Source organism: Sturnus vulgaris, chromosome 11 (genome assembly GCF_052056855.1).
Source record: "Sturnus vulgaris isolate bStuVul1 chromosome 11, bStuVul1.hap1, whole genome shotgun sequence".
NCBI lineage: Eukaryota > Metazoa > Chordata > Aves > Passeriformes > Sturnidae > Sturnus > Sturnus vulgaris.
In genome coordinates, this window is record NC_142253.1 from 16,491,588 (window position 1) to 16,512,552 (window position 20,965).

The window sequence follows — 20,965 nt, forward strand, 5'->3', positions numbered from 1 at the left end:
TCCCCTGGTACAGCTTGAGACAGTTTCTTCTCCTCCTGTCCCTTGTTCCCTAGGAGCAGAGCCTGATCCTCACCTGGCTACCACTTCCTGTCAGGGAGTTGTAGAGGGTGAGAAGGTCCCCCCTGAGCCTCCTTTCCTCCAGTGTGACCCCCTCCTCCCTCAGGTGCTCCTCACAGAATTTAGCCTGCAGCAGGCTGAAGCAGTGTGTGGAACACCCCTGCAGAGGATTCCAAAGTACAGGTGCTGCAGTGTGAACCCAGAGCTGCCCTTTCAGGAAGATCTCCAGAGAAAACTAACAATTGCTGGTTTTTATATCTAAAACCAAATGTTTCAGCAAAGGAGTGCCAGCACAATCATCATGGCTCACAAGCATTCCTAACATCTGAAGTAATGTCAGTGACTCGAGTTTATCTTTTTGTCTTGTGGATTCTCACTTTCACCTGGGATCCTGCATGGCCGAGGTGTCTGACACTGCTTGAGCTTCCTGTGCTCAGCCCTGACTGTTTGCTAAGTGCTGTAACAATGTGGATCCTTGGCTGGAGACATTACCAGTGAACACGAGCATACATAATTATAATCCTTGTTAATTCTGCAATTATATTTGGTAGCAGTACTTCTGATAGCAGATTACTAATGTAGCAATCTCATTAAAAGTCATCCTCCTCCTTTCTCTCCCTAATGATCCATACAGCACACACATTGTGGAGCACAGACTAAGCCCATTAGCAGTCACATCAGCATGGATCACACTGTAAAGAGATTGGAAGCAGCTATTCTAGAGAAGAAAAAGATTTACATGGATTTAAAATCTTCAGATGGGTACGGGAGTGATTTAAATTGATCAAATAACTCCAAGCCCTTTTCTCATGTATTTTTCTATTGCTGTATAGCTTAAGACAGAAAATAACCACTTTTTTCTACATCTTTGATTTTTGAAGACCCTTTGTCTAGAAAAGTAATTGTTCATGTTTCTATGAATTCTGCATCTATTTCTAGCCTTCCTACATAAGTAAATTTAAATTAAAACCATCCATATCTTCCATGTACCAGAAGTTCAAGCAAGGCTTGACAAGCCATGTTTTGAGATCTTGTGTTGGCATCTGTCTGAAAAGTCTTATTAAATTTAGCTTTGAGGTGTTTTCAGGGCATTATTTTTAGAATCACAATAAGTTTATTTATAGACTTAAAGTTTTCTAGATTGCTGCAATCAAAAGCTAAAACAGAGAATGCAGTAAGTGTCATGAAGAGATTCACCTTCAAACATGGGCTCACTCCAAATTTAATAATAGCTGCAAAGTTTGAGCTTTACAGACTGAACTGTCAGGATTCATCGTGTCATTCTTCTCCCAGTCCATTGGTTGCTGTGACTGATGCATACAAAGTGACACATGTCACAGCCAGAACATGAGATCCTTTCCATAAAGTTGAAATGCAAATCCAAAGATAACAACTCCTTGGCTGTGTTTTATGATCTGGTTTTGCTACTTTTCCCTTCAGTTTTGCTACAAGATCAAGAACTGCTTGGCCACATCCCTTTGTCAGAGCAATTAAAAACACATTCTTCAATATACTGCAGCTTCTAAATGCAAGAAATAAAAGGCTGTTCTTGTTTGTTAAAGTTTTTAATTGTTTTATGAAGGTGAAAACCCTCCTTGTTCTTCTAGTTATTATGTGTATGAGAGTTTACCAAAATTGGAGAATTTGCCTGCTTTGATTGGACTTGAACCATAGGAGATATTAATGCTGATGAAAATTGTGGTTTGTGAGGGTTAAGACACTGGAACATAATCTTCCTGACACTAAAGACTTTAGAAATCCTGTATCGTGCTGTTTAGAGTTAAAGATGCCTCAAAAAGCATCCAAGAACTCTGCACAAGTGGTTTAATGCCTCAAGAGTCATATCTAAATGCAGCTTTCCATTATTAGCAGAAATGAAATTTTGTTCATCAAGAGGAAAGTGCTTTTAGAGCCAAAGGGGAATTTGTTAAGTGGCCACTGAGAATTCTTGGTAAAGCTTTTCAGTACTACTGTACTATAGACAGGGGAGTTCCTGAGCATGTATTGTTCATCATGATCAGGGCTGGGTTGTATGGCTGTGATTAAACAGTGATTTTTGTGAATAGTTTGTAGTAACTTCTCTCTAAAGAGAACTGATAAAGTTATAAACATATATGTCCTTGAATTCTATGAGATCCTCAGGACTTTTATTCACCTGGATATAATTTATATATATATATATAATTTTATCCATCTGGATGTAAATTGTATTTGACAGCAGCTTTCCCACTGTAGAACAAGCCAAGCTGGTGATTTAGGTTTTAGTTGATATGTTTCAGTATAGTCCAATTAAAAATAGTGCCTTTTCTGAAAAGCAGGTAAGAGGGGACCACAAGACTGAAATGCTGGGTGTGCCTGAATCACAGGCATTGTGCTGTTCAGAGATTAGTGGAATAGTCTCATTCATCACTTCTTCATGAAATACATTGTAAAGAAAAAGGAAGGGATAAAATACATCTACTCTCACATTAGTATATTGCCACTGTCATTTATCTTTGGTCTTGAAGTAACAATTAAAGTGAGATAGAAGTCAATGGAATTTAACTTACCTTTAAGGACACTAATTTATGCTTGTCCTTCTTGCAGAACAAAGAATATGTGTGTAGGGGCCACGACTATGAGAGGCTGGAAGCCTTCCAGCAGAGGATGCTGAGCGAGTTCCCCCAAGCCATTGCAATGCAGCATCCAAACCACCCTGATGACTCCATCTTGCAGTGTGATGCCCAGTGTATCCTTCTGTGAAAGGGCAAATGCTCCCTGGAGCTGGGGCAGAGCACAGAGGTAGAGCTGGATATGGACAAAACCAGGCCCTGTCTGCAGAGACAGTAACTGGTTCATTGTGGGACATGGTGTTAGAGAGAGCAGTGACTTTTTATTCAGGGAGTAATGCTGGTCATGTTCTAGGTTGAAAGGAAAGGGCTGTGCTTGGTCATATCCATGTTTTAATGCTTTACCAACAGCACTGGCATCATGCACAGTTTGTGTCCTTAGGAGTATTCCTGACACCTTCTCTTGGCCAGTATTTTGTTGGGAACAGATACTAGTTCCAAAGCACTATTTTCCATTCTGCTTTTTTTTAAACATCAGTATTTTAGTTTTTTTGCAATTTCCCTTTCTTTAAAACTGCTGAACCTTTTTATATCCGAGGCTTTGAATCTCATTCTTCTCATTGGTCACCTGTACTGGGATTTGATACACCCAGTACAATGCTCAGTGCATTTAAGGTATTTGGCTTCTGAGAGAACAGCATGTATACTGTGCAGGATTTGAACTGTAAGGACACTGTCAGTGAATGGAGCCTCCTCTTGTGTGGGTTGTTGTTTCAAATTTGTCTTTCCTAATCCATGGATGAAGCTTTCTTTGACTGCACAATTACCAGATTTACAGATCTATGCAGTGACTCCCATCCCAGACAATATAGACGTGCTGCAAATGGACCGTGTCCCTGATCGCATCAAGAGCTTTTACCGCGTCAACAACATCCGCAAGTTCCGCTACGACAGACCCTTCCACAAGGGCCCCAAGGACAAGGAGAACGAGTTCAAGGTACAAACAGCAAATAAGCAGTGGTTAAGTGTTCATCTCTTGAATATAGTATTGTTATTTTATGCTGATAGAGCCTTTCAGGTAATCCTGATTTGACAGCCAAAGACACCACAGTAACTCAAGTAATGGTTACATCCATGGCTGATTGAATACTGTTGAGTTCTGACCTGATTAAAGCATTGTACAATTTAATGGTGAGTTATTTTAGTGTCAGGAGACACTGTTTGTTTGGCTGGACTTTTTTTTAATACTGACACATAGGTCTGCAATGTCTTTTTGGGTCCCATGGCACAACTGGTGATTGACCAAGTTTTAAAAATTAATAGAAATGTTGAGTGTGTTGTTTCAAGCATACTGAATTCCTGGTTTATTGTTTAAGTGACTTTCAGAAAGACCTTCTGCAGAATTAATGCTCAGAAGGTTAATGCATTCTTTTCTCAGCCTAGCCCCTTTTGCACCTGTAGTAAAAGTACAGAGGATGTGTTTGTGATTCCCTGTTCCTCACAGCCTCCATTACCCCTTGCAGAGCTTGTGGATTGAACGCACCACTCTGACCCTGACTCACAGTTTGCCTGGGATCTCTCGTTGGTTTGAAGTGGAGAGAAGAGAACTGGTAACATTCATAGTTCCTGTAATTGGGGGTTGAAACGATGAGTTACTGAGGACATGGGATAGGCAGCTTGAAACTTGTTGGGCTGAAATCTTGCAGTTTAAAATGGTGTTTACCAAGGATTAAATACATCCTTTTTCTACCACTTAATCTAAATAATTGCTGACTGTAACCAAGGGAATTGTATGAGCTGATAGTATAATGGAGACAGTGCCAAAAAGATGGAGTAATTGCATCGCTGCCATGTCTTCAGTATATAGAAAGACATCTATTATTGCAACCAAGTGACCTGAAATCCAGCACTGCCAGCAGTGGCGTTTGTTAATGTAGCTAATTTTCTACAAAGCAGTAAAAGCAAAGGGAGCTCACTGAACAATCCTGGAGTGTCATTTTATTACAAGGAAGATAATAAATCTCAGTGAAATGTCCACAGAATTAAAGTATATTCTATTGCCTTTGAGGTTGAAGTAAGTCCTTTGGAAAATGCCATTCAAGTGGTAGAGAACAAAAACCAGGAGCTGAGGACACTGATAAGCCAGTACCAGCATAAGCAAATGCATGGCAACATTAATCTTCTCAGCATGTGTCTGAACGGAGTGATTGATGCCGCCGTTAACGGGGGAATTGCACGGTACCAGGAGGTGAGCTGGGCTCTGCTTCCCTTCCTCAGTTTTATTTGCATTTCTGTTTCAGTGACAGCATGGCTTAATAAGGTAAGAAATTCTCATGTGCATTATCTAAACCCCTACTCGGTTATTCTGCATCAGTGCTTGCACAACCACATGCAGGGAGGCTCCAGGGGTGGAGCTGGGATCTCACATGGAAATAGGTACAGGTAACAGCAGGGTTTCTCAAAGATGACACTTGGCTTACCTGGAAATCCTCACCTGGCAGGTAAAACAGTGAAGCAGCTTTTTTAATACTGCTTACATTATAAATTCATTTTGCAATAAAGGCTATGGGACTGGTGGTAACTGCTGAGGTCTGGAATCAGAAAAAAACACTAATTCATGCTATTGAACCATTATCTTTGCTGATGGGCTAATTTCAGACTCACTGTAGAACTAAAATGATGTTAAATACAGTATGTTATCCAGCATAATCTCTGGCAAGCTGTTACTTAAACTGAGCATTGCAAAACGTAGGTTTAGGGTAAAATACTGAAAAATTGCAGCAGTGGTTCAGGGGTGTCTGCACAACAGAGCCATGGAGAGAATGCTCTTCAGGCTTTACATTAGTTGCCAATTTACTCATGAAATTCCTTTAGCTTTAGGCAGTTATGTGAAGGAAACCATAAAATTCAAATAACTGGAAGATACAAGGCTTAGTGGTATTGCACATCACTGTCACAGGGGGAAACTTGGACAGAGTCATGATTCAACAGAATCGTTTCAGCTGCAAAGACCATTTTCTCGGCATCCCAGAGTGCTAAAAAGCAATAAAATTAAGCTCTGCTGTTATCTTAATATATTTCATTTTCCTAAGATTTTTGGACCTTTTCCTTTCATCCTTTGACTCCAATTTATAATGAAATACCTTCCCATAAGTAAAAGGCACTATTTTTTTTCTTTTCCTGCAGGCCTTTTTTGATAAGGATTATATCACAAAGCACCCTGGAGACGCAGAGAAGATCACCCAGCTCAAGGAACTCATGCAGGAACAGGTACTATTTTTCAGGTGCAGAAGAACATTGCTACGTTGTCTGGATTCATCAGCAGTCAGTCTAAATATCAGATCCAACTGATTCATTCAGAAGCAAAGATTTTTGGTACAGGAGATCTAAATACATTCAAATGAAAAACAAGAGGGAGGTGGGCAAGGAGATTATGACAAGTCACTCACTCTATGGGATGTGAGGTGAAGCTCAGCTGAAAGTACATTAATTTTGTTTTCTATATTTATTATACAATAGACATCTTGCTGCATTTCAAGCCTGCCATTCATTTTTGGCATTTTGAACTATGTCTTCCTAGCAAATTTCAAAGATAATCAGAGGCAGGACAGGTCAACTTTGAGATTAAAGTGGCAGAGCCACATATGAAAACTTAATGTCTGTTTATATTATCTGCAGTTTTATTTTTCCATAGTGTCTCCTTGAAACATCTTGGTAGATAAAGCTGCAGGAAGCTTTGATGGGAATGAAATCAGATAATCACATCCCTCTTAACTGAAAGTTTGGCAAGATACACCCCATTAAACAATGTGCCCAAATCTGAATAGAGCTACTAGGCCTTGTTCTTCAACAAGTCACTGAATAGCATTTCAGATTCCCCATCTGTAAAATAATGCTTATCTCCCTTCAATCCTCAGGAGATGTTTGAAGATTAATTAGTTATTGTTTGTACAGACTTTGGATCACGTAGGGAATTACATACATCTTAAGCCTCCTATCATTGCTGTTTTCTTTCATCTCAGACCTTATATAATCTCATCCAATCATGAATATTATATGTTTGACCTTTGAAGAAGTGACCTTTAGAAGTAACTAATGAGGAACAGGAGGAGTGACTGCATGTGCCACACTGCTGCTGTTCATCTCAATTATCAGAAACTCCTTTTAGAAGTCTGCTGGCAGCTCAGACCCCATCCCTGGCACTGGGGGGAGTTTTTGTCCCAGGGCATTATCTATGTGAGGGCACAATGCTGTTCACTCTGCAGAGAGAATCTAACTGGTAGTTTTTTGCAGTTATCTCCTAAGAAAAGCAATGCAACATGACACAAATGTACTTGTCTCACACTTAAATACTTGTTGGAGTAGTATGAACTTGCCAGGACTCCAAGGCTTGATTAATTACCAGCATTCTTGTAATGGATAGTGGCATATTCCTTGCACGTTGCCAGAACTGCAGGGCAGGCTTCTATTCTCTCTCTTATACACAGTTTATTTGGGTTTCTGATGTTGCATTTTCTTTTTCACAGGTTCATGTCCTAGGAGTGGGTCTGGCAGTCCATGAGAAATTTGTACACCCTGAAATGCGTCCCCTGCATAAGAAACTGATAGATCAGTTCCAGATGATGCGATCCAGCCTGTACCATGTAAGCCAATAGTCACTTTTCCATTTTTGAATTACATGATTAAACATCTGTCAGTTGCAGCAATGTTCACAAAAGGACTGGGCTGATACACCATTGATTGAACCTATTGGACTGCCAAATTACCAAAGGAATTCTTGATTTTTGTGCAAGAAGGCAGCTGTAGAAAATATGTTAACTTGGCCTTTCAACAAGAATTGTTAATATTTATATGTTCTTTGTTGTATCACAGATCAGTTGTAAAGCTTAATTTTCAGTTGCTATCTCACATAGCAGAAAATTATGTAAGACAGAGGAGATTAACAGGAGGTGTTGGATGTTCACTTTAAAAGAAGTGCCATAATTGGAAGTAGCATGAATGAAGAAAACTTGCAGTTTTCCATGACTGACTGAGCTGAAGTGTGTTTGCTCTGCAGGAGTTACCTGGTTTGGATAAGCTGAGCCCTGCCTGCTCTGGCTCCAGCACCCCCCGCAGCAACGTGCTGGTGTCCCACGGCCCCATGAGCCCAGAGAGCATCAAGCTGGTGCATCGACACAGGTAACCCCTCTTAACCCCCGCTTCCTCCAAAGATCTAGGGGCTCTGCATGCTCTTCCACCAAGGTTCCAGGATCTAAGCAGTGCTTAGCAGTGCTGCAGCCTTTTGTCTTCATTCAGTGCTAATTACTAAAGTTGAAGAATTGGAATAAGAAAGTTGAGAAATGCAACTTGCAGCAAATGCTGAACACCTCCAGGTGTGACTCCATCCCTTCACTTACTGTAGAGGCAGAAACACCAATCTGCCATTGAGTTCTCCAGACTCAGTCTGACTTCAGAGGTCACACCCTCTCCTACTTATGTTGCACCAACAGCAAATAACTGGGTCCTTATCTACCATAAAAGGAAAATTGTATGGCTTGTTTTAGAGCCCAACTGAATATGTACCCATTTTGAAGGATCCAAATTGTTAACACGGTTATTTTTATAATTCTGACCAAATCATAAATCCAACACGAGAAAGGCTGCCATGGTGTTTTGATCAGTATATCAAAAAAGCACCCTGTGGTGCTTTTTCAAACTTAATGCCCATATATTAAATCTGAGATAATGAGAGAGGATAAAAATTGGGATTATAAAGACAAAATAGTGGTTTTTGTATCCAGCCAACATTGCTTATTTGAAAATGCTAATTGCTCTTCTGTGTTTATTTTTCTTATTGGGTCACTATATTTTAGCTGGTTTTAAAGGCTGGCATAAAAAGCTGTGGAAAGTTGTCCATGAATCCAGGATGGTGACATTCTTTATGCTATTAAAACTGAGTAGCTTATACTGCTCCCATGGCTTAGCAGTTGACAAACAGTGTCTGGGTGATAACGTTTTTTTTCCACAAAATTCCTTACTTCGTAAAGGCTTTTTTAGTTTTTAGGACAAACTAGGGAAACTCTGTCACTAGAGTGACAAAGAAAAGTTCATTCCCTGAGGGAGATCAGGGTGCAGCCTGCACACCAGCTGGGTTGTATTAATTTACTGTCAGCTACAAAATTGCCTTAAACTGTAATGCTGAGGCCCAGTGCATGCAATAGGAAAAACTGGATTTTGTTTGACCTGTGTGTCTTGTGCTTGGATTCCTTTGGAATGTTTTTTTAAGCTGCTCCCACTCACTTTAGCATTAAAATGAGAGTGGTTTCAGTGTGTTCTGTTATAAACAAAACAAATATGCACTCAAGGTCATGATGTGACATTACCCTGGGTTGGGGTTCTGAAATTCAACATCCCATGTACTATTCTGTTTTACCTGTAATTTTCTTGTCACTTCTTTCATATTTACCCACATTTATAGATTTCTTTGGGCTTATTTGGCCTGATTTTTCAAAAGTGTTTGACATCTAGAGTGACCTAAAGCAGCAGGTAACTGCAGGTACTTATTAGTATGGAGAAAAAAATCAGGCTTCACAAACAGGTTCAAAAATGAATTATGCCCTTGCTCTGTTTTCTTGCAGCCCACTGAACATGCTTGGTTCAGTGAGACACTCCTCATCCTCTCTGTCGTCGCACACCTCCAGTGAAACAGGAAACCTGGTTATCCTGACAGACAGTTCTGTGGGGGAGACTGCTGAGGATATGTACCACATGCAGGTACAGCTCCAGCACAGCCAGGAGCAGTGCCTGGGAACAGCACGGGACATACTCCAGAGGAGTACACTTGACCTTGCACATGCTTGGCTCTGTCTGTGATATTTTTTTCAAAGAACTGAATAGGTAGAATGTAACATTGTTCAAGAAAGATGACAGTAATTCACTAGATTAACTTGGGGAAGAAATCTCCTGTGTTTGTCCAGTGACTGTGGTACTGCAGGCCAAGGTTACACTGCTGCTTTCAGAAAGTGAGATTTTTGTCCCATTTTGTTTACCTGCCCCATTGAACATGTGCAGTTAGTGTTGCTCTTGGTTTGGGGAGGTGGAACAAGTCCCACAGTGCAGGTGAACAGTGGCCTGCACTGAAGCTGGGCAGAGGCTGCCCTGGCTCATCCAAGACAGGTCAATCCCTTAGGCAGTGACATGCTCAGGTCTCTCTCATGGTTTCTGTGCCTCCTGCAGCTTGTTTACCCTAAGCCCAGCTACCAAGGTTCAGTCACCAATGTCTCTGTTTTATCCTCATCCCAGGCTAGTCCTTCCACCTCCAGCCTGAGCTCCACTCACTCGGCACCATCCCAGATGATTAACTCTGCCCCCTCCAGTGCTCGAGGTAAGCATGGACAGGCCCTGATGGGGGCACCTGCAGGTGTTCCCTAAACCTGGCAACCTTGCTGACTTACAGGTGAAACACCACCTACACTGACATGTAACACTGTTTCTCTTTCAGACACGTAAATTCCTCTTCAATACTTTTTCTTTACAAATTGTTTAATTCTCCGTTTTCATCTGTATTTTGAATGTATCTCTAACACATGCTGGTTTCCGGCAGTTGAATTTCATAATGATGTCCACTGTTCCCCACAAAATTGTAGCAGGCAGTCTAGAGGAAAACGAGAATAGTCCTCAGTATAGAATTTAAAAGAGAGATGATGAAGACAAAGGCAAAGAAATCATTTTACAAACTTAAAGAAAAGGACTTGAGGCACTTCAGCAGAAACATATGTATACAAAAGTAGATGTATGGGATGAATGTTGAAAGATATGAATTTTATACCATGGAGATAAAGAAGGGCTTCCCTGTTAGGAAATTCTTGAAGAAAGGAAAAATATAAAATCAGACTCTGAGGGTACTCATATTGTTTTTGTGTTACAGTAGCTGGTCTTGATATTGCTAATTATTTTCTTCCTCAGCTGAAGCAAAACGACTCCATGTGAACTGACTTTCATAACTTCTCTTCAAGGTTTTGGATTTTTTCCTCTCACTTTGGATTCTCAGTTGCAGGTTCTACTCCTCTTTTCACAGGCATCTGAAGAAGGTGTCCAGTATATAGTCAGAGACAGAGGCTGATATTTAAATCTTACCCCTTTTTCCATATAGGGGGATTCTGTGTCTCCTGATGGAGAGGGAATGTGGAGAAGAGCCCTTTCTCTCAAGCCGTCCTGAGGCTTTTTTGCTCCATCTGCCAGTCAAATCCTAATTGACTGGCTGTTGTTATGACACAGATGCAGCAAGGTGATTTAATTGAGGGATCAGATGGAGTAGGAAGGTGAGAAGTGAACATTTTCAAATAAAGGCAAATAGCTGCACTAATTACCAAGGGCTGGAAGGAGAATCATGACAAACAGTAACCAGGTGAAACTGGAATTACAGGAAATGGAACTGAGGAGAGGGCTGTCATGTCAGGAGGAAGTCCCTAAGTGGATGTGCCTCAGCTGGCATGTGAATCTTTGGGGGGATGTGAAGGGTTTGGTGCTGTACTGTTTCATGCTGTTTTCCACTTTAGAAGTCCAGTGAGAGGCTCACAGTGACAGGCTGTGACAGGCTGTGGCAGTCCTTCTGAGCCTGATGACTGCACAGCATCACAGCTTCCCTCTTTACGGTATTATTCACTGTTGCTTAGAAACCAACATGATGAATGCTCCAAAGGGCCTGGGCTGCTGGGTGAGCCAACAGCACCTCCCAGGGATGGGACCCAGACACATTTCAAACGGGAAACAGTAAGAGAAGTAATGAGTTTGAAAAATATTTATGTAGCCTGTGATATAATGTTTCTTCTCTGCTGTTGTGTTCACTTTTAAATTAGGTGAGCACAGCATTTAGACATTACCCACTGGTGGGATTTCACTTCTAGTAAAGTCTCAGATGCAATCTGTGTTTCCCAGTGTGCCAGTCACTGCTCTGGTTATTACAACACTGCTTCTGGAAATAGAGCTGTTCCTAATGAGAAAAAGCCCTTACACTTAAATTCCACTGTGGTAATGCAGCTGTTATTCTTCTCCTTGGTGATTTTTCCTTTTGTTTTGTTTTTTTAACTGGGTGAATTTGATGCTTGTGAAAATGAGACCACTATCACTGGCTGGAGCAAGGTACTTCACAGACATGACATCATGTGCAGCTCTGCCAATGCACCTCTATCCTTTTTTTTTTTCCTTTTTTTTTTGTATTTATTTATATTCTTTTTAATTTAGCGCTGGTGAAAGGTGCTGGATTGACACCACTGGAGGCTGAAGCCCTCTATTTACCCACAGAGCAGATACAGCATGGGAGGCAGCTGTGCAAGTTCCCCCACGCTGCCCCCACCCATGTGCCTCATCTCTGTCCTGGAGGGACCACCTCTAGAGGTGAGAGGATAGTTCAGTCTCCATGACCCATCCAACCCTTGGCCTTTCTGCTGAGACTGCCAACAAAGCTACGAGAGTCACGATGCTGCAGCTGAACACTTGTCAGACGGGAAGTGGACAAAGCCCAACAATTCATTTTATAAAGGCCACCTAAATTTATCAACTCAACATCTTTGTCACCTGTGGCTATAACCTGAGCATGGTTGGGTAGGATTTCTAGGGTTTAGCCTGATTTTTAAATGCTTCTCTCATTTATCCAAATGATAATGCAGGTACTTAGACCACCTTCTCTGTTTTACTGCAGAGTCCTTTCCTGAGGAGATGGGTATCTTTATAACATATTAGTTCCATCAGTGACCAAAGCAAGCCATGACTGTTTGTATTCAGAATCCAGCAGGAATTTAAATTGTTCTCCGCTTCCAAAAAATTGCCCTTTTATGTATCTTTAAAATAGCAACACAGGTGACTATTTGGTTTGTCCAAAGAAAATAACTAAGCTGTTAACCTAAAAAGAATTTTTAAACGATAGTCATCAGGAAAGTTGATCAATGATTCGATTTTACCACTGAACTGCAGATTAAGGCATCAAAATTTACAGTAGTTATAATATACACAAGTTACAGCAGAAGTCTTAAATAGAACTGAAATCAGAATACTGCAAGAATTTACTAATTCTGTGCTAAGAATAGACATTAGTAGTTACTCATTATTACAAATATGTATCTCTCAGTTTTCACCCAGCTTGACCCTTGAGTAGCTTCTTCCCTGTCAGGGAAGCACCACTGTTGTTGTGTAAAAGGTCAATTAGAAACTCAGTCCAGTTTGGCTTCATTTGCAGTGGCTCATGAGGCACTGCTGAACTTTACTGCAGTTAAAAGATTACACAAGTCAGGGTTCAGAAAGAGAGAAACTGTAACTCAAAAAGGCCCGGAAAGAGCTAGGAGTGAGTTAGGGTTTGTCAGTAATTTAATTTAAAATACAGTTAGGACTCCTCCAATGCACTCAAGCAATTCCTACATGACACTTGACTGGCCTCTAAAGGCATCCCTACTGCTTCCTCAACACTTCCCCTCGTTAAGGTGTAGAAAAATGAGTCCTAGTATCTTACTCAGCACTTTGCAAGAATACATGTACTTACATTAAAACTTCCTTTTTAATCCAAAAATTACGATTTGGTGCAGGAGCAAATTTTTCATAACCATAATAAAAATGATGAACCAGGAGAAGAGATTCAATTAGTTTGGAGTTTACATTAATGTTCAGTTTATTCCTTAAAATTAGCACTTGTCACAAGTGGATTAACATATTTATAATTAAAAAAGTAAAATTATCTCTGGCTTTAGCACAAGTTTTCTTTTCTCATTAGCAAGTACCCACAGTGCTGCACACATCAAGTGCATCAAGCTACATGCTTAAAGGAGTAAGCCCTGGCACATGCTGCAGTGTTTTATTATGGCCACTGGCTGCTCTGGAAGCTTTAAAGGGGTTTTTTTACTTTGTTTTTTTAAGTTCTGCCAGTCCCCGAAAGGAGCTGCAGTTACTGTGCTCTCTATCTGTCCACAACAGCAATATGTTTGCAGACTGGACACTTGGCATAATCTATTACCATTTTTATAGCTATAGTTAATGACAAATTTAGGGTACCAGTTTTTTAAATGACATTCTGCCAGCACATGTGGGACTTTTCAGGTCCTTCAGTCCAAGGTCTTTGGAAGCTGTAATCCCATATAAACTGACAGCATGTAGAGGTGGTTTGCATCTTTGATATAAAAGAGCAAGGATGACAACATCAATAAAAAGGAAAAGTTTACAGTGTAGGTTGTGCTGTGCTGTAGTTCTGGGCACACCTAAAAGTTCAGCATCTTAACATTTGTCCTGCAGAACAGGACTATCTGTGACCTGTGAGGAAAAGACTCAGCACAAAGCGTTAACACTGTGTTCTCCAAGCTGATGTTGTACATAAAAGCCAAGAATGTCGTCCAATTATGTTTCTGTTCTGTGTCTGGGGAGAAAATGAGTTCGGGACTAGAATGCAGATACTCTGCCACTGTTCATGTCAGAGTGGGGGTGTAGATTATTCTGGTATCTGCCCCCCCAATGGAATTGTTGCAATTGTAGGACTTTATCCTGCATTCTGCTGGACACATTGTTCCTTCCACTGTGTGCTGAGTATTAGTCCCCAAAACTGCATGTTTGCTTTTGCTGGGGTAAAAGCTGCATCAACCAGCACCAATGCCTTTGCTCATATGTTGGGAGTGCTGTCCAGGTAATGTGTGTGGTTGTGGAAGTTTGCCAGAGGGGGCATGTATTCCCCAAAAGCCGGCATGGCTCTGTAATGCGCTGTGTGCTGCCATCTGTTCGGTTTGTGTTTGTGACGCAATCAAACAATCAGTGCAAATTACAGCTCACTTCAGCAGCCTCACAACATCAATTCCTGCCTAATATTGTGCATCCCAAGGGTTGTGTGTATCAGTAGTGTCAGACTTTAGGAAGTCACTAATGAGAGTCATTCTTCTGGCAAATCCACTGTCAGCTGTTGCACATCAGGAGGCGTATTGTTATGTGGCACTCATCTTGAAGGACATGAGTCCCAAGTAATTCCACCTGTCAGGAAGCTGTTACATGAAATCCCCAATATCTTAAATGACAACTATACAGATAACTAATAGATAAATCAAGCTTATTATTTCTACTATAAAACTCTAAGCATTGGTAAATGTCTAGTGTCATCCAAGGGCTCAGTACAGCAACACAGTAGTAATCATCATTACAGCAGCATTGTAAGCAAAGTGCCTCTCACATTTATAGAATATGCTATTTATTATTGGGGTTGGTTTGCTTGAACAAGAGGAAGCTGACCAAGATAGCAACAATTAAAAGGCAACACTTATCTCTATCCAGAACCAAGGAATGAAGTATTTTCCCACAGATTTCTGCTGGAACTGAATGGTCTATCTCAAGCTTTTATCCCTTTCTCCCATATTCAGTTCTAAAATGCACAATTTTACGGCATTTCTATAACTCTACAGTATAAGGGAGCTGATTCCACACAGATGCCTACTTTTTTATGTTTAAAATGAAGCACTTTGCAACATACAGCTAGGGACACACACATCTTGCACACCTTACATGGTATGTCCTTAATTGTATCCAACAAGCCAGTTCTTACTGCATCCTCGTGCTATGCACCCACCAACAGTCAGCTGCTTAGTGGGCTCGGCACCATTCCCTGAGTCCTGTGAGCCCATGCATCTGAGCCAAGTGCACAGGAGGACTGAGACCCCTGGGCATGCAGAGACATGGCTGTTGTTTGTCCCGTGTACGTGATTTTTCTCACTTGTTTACAGGCTCTCCCTCTCTACCAGATAAGTACCGCCACTCTCGGGAGATGATGATGCTGCTGCCGGCGCACCGGGACCGACCCAGCAGCGCCATGTATCCCGCAGCTATCATGGAAAACGGACAGGTAGCAGCTCTCATTTCTTCTGTGTCAGTTCAAACCCCTGAAACTCTGGCTGTATTTTTGCTGGCTCTGACCACCTTAAAGCTTTCTTTTTAATTTTTGGAAAACACAGCAACTTAGGATTGTTTTCAGAGGTGAAGCAGAACTTTTCCTATTAATCCACCCCTGTGGTGGTTGAGTGATACAAACTGTAATGACTGTTAAAAGAGCAGATATGTCCTGTGAAAATGGACTCGCTTCCCAACTTTATCGTGTGAGCCCTGGTCCACTGCAAGTAGTCACACCATTTTCTTTATTTGTGTAGATCCATGGCCATCCATCCTGCAGTATAGCCTTCAAATTGATTCTAAATATCTTTATGGTGATTTCGAGTTATCAAAAACCATGGGAGGCTGAAATAATATGCTGATATAGGGTCTCCAAAAAATCTGGGCCCTAGTTTCTCTGAACAAATTGAAAAGTGTGTCTACATGTAAGCATTTAAATCTCGCCCCAGCATGCACTTTTGAAGGGAATCTCCTGATTCTGCCCACTTATCACACTTCAGTTTGCATTGGAGAGTTGTCTCAAACCATGGAAAGGCAATGTTCAAACAAAACCAAAGATAAGCTTTAGAGGGCAAACAATACATTCCAGCTGCTAATGGGCACAAGGCCAGGCTAGAGCTAGTCTGAAATAGCTAGTCTGAAATAGCTCTCCTCCAGAGAGCAGCACCTTCAGCACTGTTACACCCTAGAGACTGACTCACATTGCACTGCAGTATCTGCCAATGTAGAGGTTCCAAGGGAATCTTTAGTTTAAAAACTTCTTTGCTGAAAGAAAAGGAACAGAAAGTCCCCATGTTGCCCCAGCTGGTCTGTAACTTTTTTTTTAACTCTTCTTTGCTAACTTTCTTCTTTCTCAGCCTCCAAATTTCCAGCGCGCCTTGATCCAACAAATGATTGGACCATGCAAACCTTGCAGTGATCCCAACCTGTCTGTGGCTGAGAAAGGTATTCCTCTTCCTGTTCAGCATGCATGTTTGCTAAAATACTATTCCTCTGCTCCTGCTACAGCAAGTAATGAATGGGCTTCTACATTTCCTGGCAGAGTGCATTTCTCTCACACTTTTCTAATTAACAGTTTAATTAATTGGGCCTTCTGCCAACCTACAGACATTTCAGAGCCTTCACAGAAGGGTGGAGTGGCACAAAGCTCCCCATTTCAGAAAGCTTTCTGAGTTTGGCATTTTGTTATTGAAACAATTCCTGCAGCCTTTGTCAAGCAAACTTGCAAAGCAGCAAATGAGAAGTTATCTAGTAACAGCCCAAGATTTGGACTATATTTTTTATTCATGAGTTATACTGGTTTATAATACACATTTATTGCTCAAAATACAAATTTTCCTTGTAATCTCTCTCTGAGGTAGTTTTTTATTTATTTATCATTAGAAATATATGCTTTTTTAACTCATTCCTTTGGAAAAAACAGGCAGAGTCCCTGCAGGGGGAAAAAACTGAAAAAGGAGAAAGAATTTAAATGGCATAAGAGAAAAGGAACAGCTTGTGAAGGAAGTGCCATGGACAAAACGATGGGCTCAAAAATTACCTGAAAGGCAGCATTGTGAAAAAGCAGAAGAGGGCAAAATTCCTGGATCAAAATCTGAGACAAGGAGGCTGCCTAAGCAAGCAACAGTCATGTATGCCTTGGAAAAATGGTATCTTAAAAGATTTTTAAGGCCAGGAAAGGCCACTGTAACTGTCTAGGCTGACCTACATTGTACACTCAGAGTTTTATATTTCTGTTTCAGTAACTGTGCCAGAACTAAGCTGTATCTTTAAAAAAAACCAAATTTTATTTTAGAATTTCTAATAAATCAGAATCTCCTCCTTCAACATGAGCGGTCGAGAATGAAACCAAACACCAGTTCTGAATAAATGGCAGAATGATGACTTGATGACAATAATGAGCAATTACAAGAGAGTTAAGACTGGAGAGTGAGGGATTAAAAGCTCCAGCATAGCAGTGTTAGTTTGAACCAAATATATTAGAGAGATGGTGATATCTTTGTACTGGACAGGAGAAAGATCTGGAAAGGGAAGGTAGATACGTATTTACTGTCTGTCTAGGAAAAAATACTTGAATTTGTATCTGTGGATGATATTATGCAGCAGTGTGGAATTCAGTGCCAAGAGATCAAAGACAGAATTTTTAAGAAGCCACAAGACACAGGTGATGTTCAGTGGGGATGGTGTGGCAGAAATCCCAGCTCTTGTGCCTGGCTGGTGGCACAATGCAGTTACAGGTGCTCCTGGCAGGCCTGAACCCTCACCATTCTATGTAGCTGGGATGCCATCTGCCCTGGATTTCGTGAGCAGTCAGGGCCCTGACTTCCCCCACCCCTTCCTGGCCCTGTCAGAAGTTCTGCTCAGTAATTCCCAGTGACACTGGTGACATCAGTTGCCCAGGGCAGAATGGTTCAAATGCAGCTGCCCTACTAATTAAACTTGGCCACTGAGCCACTGAACAGTCACAGAGAGAGCCAGGGGCTAAGTCACAGCACTGGGAGCTCCCTGCTTCGCTTCTTCCCTGGAGCATTTTGGCTAAAACACTGGTTTTAACGGGCAGCAGCCACTCTTCAAAATCATCTCACCTTCTTCCAGCACTTCTAAATACCCCAAGCTGTGAGTGAGGGAAAATTGAGCAAGCATAAGTGGATTTTTCACTGGGGTACCATGTGTTCTTCATATTCTCAGTCTGCATCTCAGTGTTTAAAAAAACCCCAAAACAAGCACAGCAACAGTTTTAAAGGCCAAGCAAATCAAGTTTTCTGCCCTTTCCATCTGATGCTGGGATATGGCAGGACAGATGAGCAAGGCTGGCACTGCTGTACATCTTGTCCCTCTGTTTTAGTCCTTTGACACCAATTGCAGTAGTGCAAATTAGAACACCCTGGCATGTGTACAGGGAAAATCCATCTGGAGCCATAGAGAGGTAGGCCCTGGTTTGAACCTGTTTTCTGTCAAGATTCTTAGTGTCTTCTTCATACACCTTTCCCAGGTTCTCAGGCTGAGAGTATCTCTTTGAAAAAAACCCAAACATTTACTTTTATATTTTTATGGGGTTTGTTCTGTCTTATAAAGCTGTCATTTTGTGGTCTTTTTCACTTTAGGGAATTTTAGGCCTCAGGGAGCCCATGCTCATGCTAACTCATGAACTAGGGAGACAAAAAAAAAAAAAAAAAAAAAAAAAAAAAAAAAAAAAACACCAAAAAAAAAACCTTTCAAAGTCATTTTAGAAAGATGCACCAAAAATGGCTGCAGGCATTTTAATTTAGGAGAAATCCTCTTCAGATGTCAAACTCCATGTTTATTTCCCCAGGCTTCCATTTTGCAAACTGAAGATGGAAAAAGCTATTTTTATCTCAGTTTCCTTTGACAGGCTCAATTAATTACTTTTTTTCCTCTCTTTGCTAATCTGAAGAAATTGCAGTCACTTATTTGTTTTTAAATAAACATACAACTATTGCACGTCTCTTCTCAGAATAAATCAAGTCTTGTTTAGAAGGAAGGAGGGAAGGTGCATTTTAATAATGTTCAAGGTTGACAGAATTCTCGAGATCTTGAAAAAGGTTTATGTTCATGTCAAGAAGCAGCTTTTATTTCTATGAAAAACCAAGTCCATGAAGATAATATTCTCTCTCTGTTAAATGAAGTATAGAGATACTTCCTGATTCACAAAGACTTGATCTCTTCAGGAGACTTTGTAATACAAGGAGGCCAAACTGTTGTCTTTAAATATTTTGTCATCAAAGTTCTTGATCAACTCTGTAGCTTAGTAAATTGGAGCTTTGAAATAATTACTTTTGCAACAGATTGAAATGGACTGAGGTCTAACTTTCTTCAGGTCCTTTATTCAGTGCAGCCACAGGCTGTCCTGTGTTTCCAGGGAGTTTTGCCATGCTCCCTTGTCACCACTCCCCACCAACCAGGACAGCTCACACCTGAGATCCAGCCACTGTTCCATTGGTGGACTTCATTTTTACCTCCACACTGATTTGCAAAAAAACCTGCCAGAGTCCTACTGCTCTTGAGATTTGCCAGAAATGAGCCCAGGGATGGAGGGGAGCTGGGCAGACTAACCCTGCCATCACCTAACTCTCACTTCCTTAACAAAGCATATCTAAACTTAACACTCTGTAGCCTTTCTGTGCTGTCAATCCTGCCATTCACTGAGTCCCTGGAATCTGTCTCTCTGCTGCTGAAGAGCACACTGGAAAGCCAGTGCTGGCCCCACAGACTCCCTGTCCCATCACCCCAGTCACATCTGTTTCAATCCTCCAGCTGTGCCAGCAGCACCCAGTAGCTGGAGCCTGGACAGCGGAAGCCGAGAGGCGCTGCCATTCCTGTCTGCCCACGCTGGGAGCATCCTGGCCCCACCAGTGCCTCCCCGAAGCCTGCCCCATGGTAAGGACGTGCCCAGCAGGCCTGCAGTCACACACACACACACACAGATCCACACCACCTAAAAGCTCTCTGTAGCCTTTCCCCCCACCCCTGTAAAAACAACCAGAAACAAAAACCCATAAACTTTCCTGGTCTGCTAGGTTTTCAATTTTTTTTTTTTCCAAATCTTCAAATTCTTGCAGTCCTTAAGCAATGTGGACTTGTGTGTACTTTGGGACTAGAATTAAGTGTGAGAGTGCTGAAGCTTGGTGTGGCTTCTTACCAATGACCAACTTTAGCAGTAATTTAAGCTTACAAAGTTAATAAATGAAACTTCAAATGTTCATTGTTTAAGAGGCTGCCTTGCCATGAGGTCCTTGATAATGGAGCAGTGAAAAATCTCTCTGTGCACTATATTTCTCCTTAGCAGCCTGTGTGTGACAGATGCACTCTGCAGTATCCATCAGACAGGCAGCCCTAGGCTCCAATGTTTGGAGCTGTTACATGGCATTACAGAGCTAAACCCGGCTTTGGCTGCAAGGAAACAGCACAAGTCTGCATTTCTGACCCTTGTCTCATTCCAGGACACTACTCACTGCACTTTGATGCCTTCCACCACCAGCTCAGTGATGCTCCTCCAGCACTGCCCGCCCGAACGTTACGCAAGGTAATGGCAGGAGAGCAGAGAGGGATGTGGGACAACAATGGGCTCCTGAAAGGGATCCCCTCTCCTTGGCTCCCACCAAGCAGCTTCTGAATGCAGAAACACTATTTTTAACATGCTAGTAAACTTGCAGATGAGAAAACCCGCTGAAAGTTCTTAACCTCTTCCACAGCTGAATGCTATAGAAATAACTCACAGGCTGTAGGTCCTTCCTTTTTCCTTTTTTGCACCATATGCTGTGATTTCAGCACCCCAATCATCACCTCAGCTGCTGTTTCTCTAACAGCTCTGGTGTTGTTGAGTGCACTTGTCTGCCCACAAGTGGTACTTCCATACATGTAAACCAATAATCCTTGACATTCTGAACACAAATGGAACTGCGCCGTTGTTAACAACACTGTCAAAAGCTGAAATGGGGATCAACACACAAGAT

At 41.5% G+C, this 20,965-nt stretch overlaps 1 protein-coding gene across 11 annotated transcripts in view; it reads left to right on the plus strand.

Moving 5' to 3' along the window:
- The window catches only part of DOCK3 (dedicator of cytokinesis 3), a 186,951-nt gene that overhangs the window by 161,434 nt on the left and 4,552 nt on the right, over positions 1-20,965 (plus strand). For 5 of the 11 annotated variants that reach the window (XM_088171617.1, XM_088171610.1, XM_088171612.1 and 2 more), the window contains 14 exons: positions 2,644-2,785; positions 3,437-3,603; positions 4,130-4,216; positions 4,675-4,854; positions 5,793-5,876; positions 7,133-7,249; positions 7,663-7,784; positions 9,224-9,359; positions 9,888-9,969; positions 11,829-11,981; positions 15,329-15,447; positions 16,349-16,436; positions 19,767-19,889; positions 20,453-20,535. In XM_088171617.1, coding sequence (XP_088027743.1) covers positions 2,644-2,785; positions 3,437-3,603; positions 4,130-4,216; positions 4,675-4,854; positions 5,793-5,876; positions 7,133-7,249; positions 7,663-7,784; positions 9,224-9,359; positions 9,888-9,969; positions 11,829-11,981; positions 15,329-15,447; positions 16,349-16,436; positions 19,767-19,889; positions 20,453-20,535 — 1,683 coding nt within the window. The remainder of the gene's footprint in view (positions 1-2,643; positions 2,786-3,436; positions 3,604-4,129; positions 4,217-4,674; positions 4,855-5,792; positions 5,877-7,132; positions 7,250-7,662; positions 7,785-9,223; positions 9,360-9,887; positions 9,970-11,828; positions 11,982-15,328; positions 15,448-16,348; positions 16,437-19,766; positions 19,890-20,452; positions 20,536-20,965) is intronic. The other 6 variants (XM_088171614.1, XM_088171618.1, XM_088171609.1 and 3 more) reach the window with 5 other exon arrangements.